At 44.1% G+C, this 8,758-nt stretch overlaps 1 protein-coding gene across 1 annotated transcript in view; it reads left to right on the top strand.

The window, feature by feature from the left end:
• Positions 1-265: 265 nt before the first annotated feature.
• Positions 266-8,758, top strand: part of MBOAT1 (membrane bound O-acyltransferase domain containing 1) — a 56,585-nt gene continuing 48,092 nt past the window's right edge. Inside the window, exon 1 of the mRNA XM_050320907.1 lies at positions 266-408. Within this exon, the coding sequence (XP_050176864.1) occupies positions 319-408 (90 nt within the window). The 5' untranslated portion in view covers positions 266-318. The remainder of the gene's footprint in view (positions 409-8,758) is intronic.

Genomic DNA, 8,758 nt, shown 5'->3' with positions numbered 1-8,758 from the left:
GGCGCGCACCGTGCCGAACCGAGCCCGCGGGGCCCACGGCAACCCCGGGGCCGCCGCGCCTGGATGCCCTGCCGCGCCACGGGCGACGGGAGGCGACAGATGGAGCCCCGGGGATGGCGAGGGCTCCCCGCCCACGGGAGCCCGCCTCGGCCCGCCCCGGCCGTCGGCGGCGGCCCCGCCCCGCGGAGCGCCCCCGGGCCCCGGCGCGGCGCGGTGCGGAGCGGGCGAGGCGGCGGCCGGGGCTGCGCGGAGCGGGCGCGGCGGGACGGGAGGGACGCGCAGGTGGGCGCGGGGTCCGGGGCCGTGCGGGGATGCGGCATGGCCGAGCCGCCCGGCGCCCCGCACCGCACCACCGGCTCCACCTTGCTGCACCCGCTGAGCGCCCTGCTGGGCATCCCGCTGGACCAGGTGAGCCTGCGAGCCGCGCCGCGCCGCGCCGGGGAGCGGCGGGACCGGGGGGGAATTCCACGCCCGTCCTGAAACGGGGGGGACCCTGTCTGGCAGAGGCGGGAGGTCCATCGCTGTCACCCCGCGCGTCTGCCCGAGGGCCTCGGGAGCAGCGCGGAGACACCGTCCGCCGCGGAGGGAGCGGGGTCGGGCGGGGGTCGGGTCGAGCCGTGCCGCTCTGCCGGACGGGCGGGCTGGCTGTCTGGCTGCTGTCACCCTGGAAGCCCTTCATTTTTCCCGGCAATGCCTGGCGCTTTTCCTGCTCTCGCAAGAAGTCGCTGCTGGATGCTGCTGGATGCTGTCAGTCACGGCGCTGGGCTGACTGCGGCAGTCTGGAATGCTTCAGGAGCTCGGGTGCTGGCCCACCTCTGGGAACGGCCGGGCCGGGGTGCCCTGTAAGGAATCCTTACGTTCAGGCGCTGTTTTTGTGGCTAACGGGACTGTGGAAGGCAGGCTCAGAAGTCACTCCTAGCCTAGTCCAGGCGCCTGATGGAATTGCAAAATGTGTGTATGGAGATAGGCAAAACACACAGACACACACACAAGCAGTCTTACGGGCGAGCAAGTTTGCACTACATCCTTAACAGCACAATAGATTTTTGGCTGTGGTGCTGTTTTCTAATTGTTTATAGTCTCCTAGTTAAACTGACCCCTAACAGGCAGAAAACGTTGCCCTCCCCCACCAACACCTTTTATTGTCCCTCAAACCTGCATGCACCTGCTGCCTTCCTGGATTCTTTCACTGATGAGGAAGTTAGGTCTGAAAGTTTGTGATAACCAGAACAAATCTCCACCAAACTGCTAGGAGGTTAAGCTGTGCTCTAAGAAACAAGGTCAGCAGAGGTGTGCTTGGTAAAAAACAAACAGAAGATTGAAATTTATTTGCTTTCTTCTGTTTGCAGAGTGACTGGTGCTAGGTGTCATTTTTTACTACTGTGTTTTTTTCTAAGTTCAGTAAAGAATTTTACAGATTATACCCCTTCATCTAACGATGCCAGTTTTCCCTTTTTTTGACAGAAAACAGGTTTTGATGCAAGAAAAGAGATCTGTTGCTCAATGCTAAAAGAGTCAAACAGTAAAGACCTATAGTTATCTGTAAGCTATTAATTTAGGAGAGGAAGAACGAATAGCGATAGCTTCTTTTTTGAGGTATTTCATGCCATGATTTATGAGTATGGGAACACCAAAGAAACCAGGAACAGCAAACGTTTACTGTTGCAGCTTGTTTGTGGTGCCACAGTGTTAGGATGACTCAGTTACCAAACAATGAAATTTTGACAGACTGCAGTTTTTCTTTCTAAGCTTTCAAAAACTTGTGCTTCCATTCAGCCAAGGTGATACAAAGATGATGTTGTCCATGGAGAAGAGTCTCCTCATGCTCTTCCGGGTCTGACGACGCTTCACTGCATCTGGTTACATGCTGTGTTTGTCCCAGGGCCCTGGTCTCATGGGCGCTGATGGTGGGCACTTCTGTATCTGGTGATTTTCACCTTAAGCCCACACCAGTAAGGGGGGTGCACGTGCTCTGGGGTCAGCAGTGTGGCCAGGCTGGGAGAGCGTGTGTGCAGGTGTAGGTGCTGCCCCTGCGAATGACCCTCTTGGCTCCAGCAGCATGGAGCAGTGATGGGCCAGGAGGAGCCCCACCTTGCTGGGGTTTATCGCGGAACTGCAGCACAGCCATGATGAAATACAGCTTTACTCACCTGAAAATCCACCCTACTTAGTAGCTATCAATCATTTTAAAATGTCTCCTCTTGCCCCACTGCAATGTGCTGCATGATGCAAAGCATCAGAGATTTCTACTGGCCTGGAATAGGAAATACACAGATCGCTGCATGGAAGCATTGTGCTACCACTGTCCCCTCAAATCATGAGTCTCAACTCTGACCTGCAGCGCTAATGCCCTTGGAAGCCAAATAAAAACATTTTCACACAGCTCTTCTGCCAGGTGGGTGGGTTACCTTCCTCATTAGAATGAGAGAGGGATTTCTGTTGTGGGGGAAAACTTCTCTCCCTTGCTCCTCTGAGCAGAATGGAACGCTGCATATGGAAGACTGTTTTACTAGATATGAATCCCACGTGGAGCAGGGACTGGTTTTGTACAAGTCCTTTAGTGCAATGCTGACAGGCTCTGTGCCTTCTGCTCAGTGGCTGGGCTGCAAAAGGGGAGGTATCTCTGATTTGTCACTGTGTGTTCCCATTGTTGTGCTCAATCTGTTGGGTGGTGACAGTCCAGATCTCCCTCTGGTCCTTGTGGCTGGCCCTGGACCTTCAAAATACCAAGAGAGCAAGAGGCAAAGGTGCAGAGGTGGAGTTTAGACCCTCCATGGCACTGTAGTGTGTGAAAGCCATGTGTGTCCACCTCCATGTTAAGTGCACAGAGGACTTGTCCCTTCTTTTATAGATTTTCCATGAGGACTGTGCTATGAGGGAGATGTCAGTCTAAGAAGCAGCTGTTGTATTACTCATTATGGGAAGCATGGATGAATATGAAAATGTAATTTTTCAATTGGTTGTTTTCTTAATTTAAAAAAGAATTTCAACTTAGGTTTACAAGCAGCACAGAATTACAGAGTGTGCAGCTCCTGTCTGCACTGTGTACCTTGGCAGACTGTTCACATTTTGTTTAGCAGTTTACTGCATGAGAACATAGTGGAGTTTTCTGCTTTAGATACTAAAATAATCCTGATTTCTCAGTGTGTATTTGCGTGTCTCTTTAATGGATGATTTATCTTTGAATTCAGCATTGAAATATTATTTTTTAAGAAGTGCTATATTTGGTAATAAGATTAATGAGTTTGAAAGAGGATGAAAAGACTCTGTGTGTTCAATTCATTCTTATATCCCAGGAAAGCAGACTTTGAAGTTTAGCTGACTTGTGTTCTAAAAATATCCGGCTAGGTCAATGACATACCTTCAGCAGCATTTGGAAAAGAATTTTCGGGTGTTTTTTATTTCCTTATCACGTATGCTCCAAATCAGTGATGCAGGAATGTCATCCCTCTGAGTATACTTATAGAGTGACTTTTGGCAAAGTATATAATTTTTTGTTATATATGCCCAAAATTATCAATTTTGGGGTATAGTCCTCTACCATAAATCAGTGAGAAATAATAAGTTAAACATTAAACTCTTAATAGCGTAATTTATGTAAACAAAGTGTGTGTGTATAAATACAGTGAAGAAATAAATATATTATTTAAAGCTATATTAAAAGTAAATTTAATGGAATTGTTTATCCATATGCATTTTTATCACTCCTTCCTGAGGTCTAGGTGTCCCTGGAAGTAATTTAGGTTCAAAGGGTTAAGACATGATTCAAAAGTTTCGCTTCTCAAGGTTATTTTGTAGTACTCTTGATATCTCAGGTTACCTGTTGTCTTAGAAGTAGCAACTCAAGTGCAAATGGTCAACTGCTGTACAACAAACCTTACATTTTAACAGGCCTTACACTGACCTATGTTGGACAGTACCAAGTTTGTGGACTTTCAAGGAAATGTGTTCTCCGTTCAAGGAGACTCTCTCAAAAACTGTACGAACATCTTCCCATGTTTATATCAGAGGGCTTTTAACTTCAGTGTTTTCATTGGTGAGGCTAGCCATGTTTCCCTAAAGAGGAAAAAATGTTCATTTAAACTTAATTTTGAATGCTTTGGCTGCTGGTTGTAGGCCTTATTTTTCATTTTAATTCTTTCATTGTAGATCATCCATGTATTTAAGTTTAATAAAACACTAACTGTGGAGGGACTCTGGGACATGCCTCTGAGTCTTGGGATAGTTGAAGTATTAAAGATGTCTTCCCACCATTCCTTGAGTTTGAATAACTCTCTGCTCAAAGCATACTGGTTTAAAGAGAGAAAGAAGAAAAAAGTATATGTATCTTTTTTTTTTTCCTTTTACAAAACAGGATCTGTATTCTGATCCCAAAATAAGGGATGGTTTTGTTAACTTTCACGTTTTTTCAGCTCTTTTGCTGTCCGCCTTCAGTTTTACTTCTACGCTTTCTGATTTAGCTAGTTGGTAGATCTGGTAGTTTCAAGCCTCTTTGTGTGACTTTTCTAATCCACTTTTTGGGTAGTGCAAAGCCAAATAAAAAAGTAGCTTGCAAGAAACTCAACTAACTTTAGGCTGTGAACTTTGAGGATCCTTTAATGGTTGTTGCCTTAATTGAGGCATTAAAAGATGTGATGCTGAGGAAGAAAGGCAGTTTGTTAAAGGCCGAAGTGGGATAACTGAAGATTGAAGTTTATTAAAGACTTAAGTGGGGTTAGTATCGGATTTTTAACTGAAAAAAGCTGCTCTAAAGCAATGGCAACAACTGTCAACGTTCAACTCTCCTGCATTTCAATTTCCTAATGCCACTGATTTTACAACTGAAAATTCTGTTTTCATTTTAGAGTGCAGCAGTACTTGTCACATTTAATACCTCCCTGCCTGACACCTTCAGCTGCAAAAAATAAAGCTGTGTACATTTTACTTATTTGAGAAACAGTAAGGAAAACTGAAATTTGAATTCAATGCCTTGAAACACATTTTTTAGAGAAATATTACTTACATTACCAAAACCAACTTTAATTTTGATATTTTCTGACTTTTGAGTACATACATTTTGTAAAACTGTTGTCTTTAAAAGAAACCATTAGCTTTTAACTGCAATGCCATGAAAGACATAGCACTTGGGTCCCCAGTTAAAGAGGTGCCTGCCAACAGGGCAGTGTGTAGTGCATTTAGAGCTAATTCGGTATCTTCCTGAGACAGTCCTGGGACAGAAGTATGGTACATTCCAAAGATTAAGGCTGTCTCCAAAGCATTTTTTTCTGTTCAGGTCAGCTATTACTAACAATTGCAATAATACACATTTTCCTCTGCTTAGGAAACATGTGCTGCCTTTTTCAACGTGTTCTCACTTGGTTTGGCGCTGCAGTCTTGAAACTCATGGCTGATGTCTTGATGCTATGAGTGTAAATATTTCCACATCTCTTACGCCTTGAAAACAAAGTCTGTCCTACTAGGTTTTTAATTTGGCAGGGGACAAAAGTGCAACTGGAATCAGCTGCTTATGATTTTCCCCCTTTTAAGCACTTTCCTTCTTCATTTGTATTAAACAAGATTTGGAAAAATAAACGTTGAAGGGCTGCACAGAGTTTCCTGAAACCTTCTCTGCACATTAATCATGCCAGCACTGATTTAGTGGTGATCTGCAGCTATTTTGAGAAAATATAGAGTACTGATGAAGACGCTTGGGCTCCAGCCTAGGGTTCTAGGCACTGAGCACAGAGCTGGCTCTGTACTTTCAGGGGAGCCCCTGATGCTTAGGATTTACTGAGCATTGGCCAGCCTGGCACAGTATTTAATGCCCTGGCTGCTCCTTGGCTCCTGTTACAGTTCAAAAGAATGGGCAGTGCTTGAGGCAGACTTGCCAAACTGCAAGTGGTGCTGCTAATCCCTGGGCAGGGGTGGCTGCAGCACTGATCTTGGCATTACTGCAGAGGTGAATCCAACCTTTTGCACTTGTCTGAAATCAAGCAAAAAGTCTGATGTCAATGGGCCGTGTTTCTCTTTGGAGTGAAAAAAAATCACTCTGTATGTATGTTACCTGGTAGTTACAGGTAACCTTGAGGATACCGAGCCTTGTCTCCTGGATGCTTGGGTAGTCTAGTGAAGGTGGTTAAGGAGACCTTCCAGAAACTCAGGCTGGCTCTTAAAAGTACAGCTTGATGCAAAAATTTCTACTGTCCTTTGTTAATACTGGTGGGAGTCTTTATGTTAACATGTAGTTTGGGTCAGGAGTGGGCTTCGGAAAGGAATCTCTTGACTGTCCCCACTTGGCACACTTTGTACACGAAGTGGCCCTGGAGCATCTACACAGGGTTGCTGTCTATGAATGCGAAGCCAAAGGATGTGCCCCAGAAACTTGCAGTATTTCATCTGTTGAGGCACACACAGCACTAGAGTTCAGCTCCTCTGAATTGAGACCCTTCCAGCAATTAGTCCCTTGAATGAGGGGTCCTCACCCTCAGCTGTTTTGCTCTTCAAACCCATTTTGCTGCACCACAGTACTTGGTAAGATGAACACAGTGAAATTCTCTGACCTTCATTTGGCAGTTTCTTCAGATCATAGCACTGGTCAGGCTTGTTTGGTCACTTCTGAATAGGTGGAATCCAGCCCGTTCTGCACGGGGATCAGCTGGGTCAGCCAGTCCTGCCTCTGTCAAGGGAGAGAACAGCACGAGGAGAAAAACAGCTACGGGAAACCCTTTGGGTGGTCCTTCCCCAGAACAAGATTGCATCATTCTCCCTTCGTATGATCTCGACTGGTAATGTTCATTTTCACTAGTCCTTTTTGTTCCTGGCTCAAAGCACTTTAAACAGGTTTTGCAAAATTGTAGGTGAGCACAGAAGCAGAAACAAAAGCACAAGCAGTAGTTTCTGACATAAATGTTTTTTTAGAAGTTTTCTGGAGGGTGTTTACTTGCAATATGTTGCATTCTTAATGGAATTGAGTGGAAATTTCTTTTCTGCTGGTTGTGGGCTTCCCTCATGGTAAGAAAAGTCCAGGCTTTAAAAAAAAAAAGTCTTAATAATGTAAGAAAAAAACATTGTAAACATATTTCTGAATTAAAAATGTTGGAACATTTAAAAGTTCCCAAAGAATTTGTTCTCAATGATTCCTCTGTTAGGAAAATATCCAAATGGAAAATAATTTTTAAAACCAAAATTCAAGATATTATCTAGACAACTTTATCACCCTGGAATTATTTTTTGTTTGTTTGTTTGTTTGTTGTTTAACAGGAAATGGTAGTATTACTCTGAAAACTTAAGGAAGTTAGTCGATCAGTCTGTAACATGGGTGTTGCCATGCTGTCTGATCTCAGGCAAAACAATATTAGAACAATTATTCCCTCTTTCTGGATGCCTTGTTCAGGTGGGATTTGAGCACTCTGAACATTTACCTGGTGTCCCTGGGTGATTGAGTGGCTGGATAATGGGACTTTTACCTATGCACTCATGTGACACCCTGCAGCGTAGTGGGTTGGATGCTGTCTCAAAGCATCTGAGCTGCCTACCTAGATGACTTAAGCAAAAGACAAATAGATCTGAGTGTGTGTATCTGTCTGGTAAGTCCCAGACAAAAACCTGGCAATCTTATGGAATAGCAAGTTTAAAATTTTTGATCAGTGAGAGATTATAATCTGTGGTCTTTGAGTTCAGTGAGTGTGTCGGGCTGGGGATATCTGAGATGGAAAGAGGAGGCAAGAAAATACTCTTTTAGATAATTTCTTTGGATTGCATGTGGAATAGCAGAAAAACTTAATAACAGTTTCAGGTCAAGAAAGAAACTTCAACTACAGGCTGTCATGTGCTGGGTAAGTGTTTGCTGCTTGTACAGGCCCCAGTCTTATGACAAAAGCTCTAATTGGACTTGAGCAGTTTCTTCGTTTGTGGTTTCTTATTCAAGTGCAATTTGGCACTGGTAATGCAGATAGGACAGGAATGGGGAAGGCAAAATAACACGGCAAAACCCAAAACATTTGAGGACCCCCCACTCCCAACATTTCTTGAATAACTTTCAGGCTTGTTTTTGTGTTCATGCATTGGTTTTAAGTAAACCTTTTTATTTTTTTTTTAATGGACTACTGAGTAGAGTAGTTTTAATTATTAACTCTTACACGTAGCTTAAATGACATTATAAAATGGTGAAAGTAGGTTTTTTCCTGTTATCAGTGAGAGGGAGTGTTAAAGAGAGTACATTATTGACTTTGTTTATCTTACGTGTGCACACACAGAGGGTAGGTTCTAATCCCTGACTCCTATGGTTTGCATTAAGTATTTATACCAGCAAATTCCAGCTTGTAGATCAATAATTTATCTATTTTAGAGAGAGTTTTAGAATTACTTTGTTCACTCAGAAGTGGAGTTTTAGTAGTCTGACATTTACACTTCTTATGTGTAATGGTTTCTCAGGATGTTTTGCCGACTATGCTGTATTGAAGGTGAAAACAAAGTGTAGACAGATGATTTGGAGACAGTGACTGAGAAGGTAAAGGACTTTTTTGAATTAAATCCAGTTTTTGATGGCAGCATTATGTATCCACATTGAGTTGTAGGCACTGTTAGCACTCACAACTGTTTATGCCTTTATGTGTGTGTTTGTGTCCATGCTAATTCTCTTGAGGCAAAAAGTTGTGGTCTGTAGTTGCCACAGCAACAATAACACTGCACTGGTATGGGTATGAGTGGGTTTTCCCTATTTTATACAAGTATGTCAAAAGCGTAGGCTCATTGCTGTGATACACTGTGAAATACGATA

The sequence above is a fragment of the Myiozetetes cayanensis genome, unplaced genomic scaffold (assembly GCF_022539395.1).
Source record: "Myiozetetes cayanensis isolate MyiCay16 unplaced genomic scaffold, myiCay2020 scf1, whole genome shotgun sequence".
Classification (NCBI taxonomy): domain Eukaryota; kingdom Metazoa; phylum Chordata; class Aves; order Passeriformes; family Tyrannidae; genus Myiozetetes; species Myiozetetes cayanensis.
The sequence above is the reverse complement of the archived record's forward strand: the minus strand, read 5'-3'. Positions and strand labels throughout refer to the sequence as shown.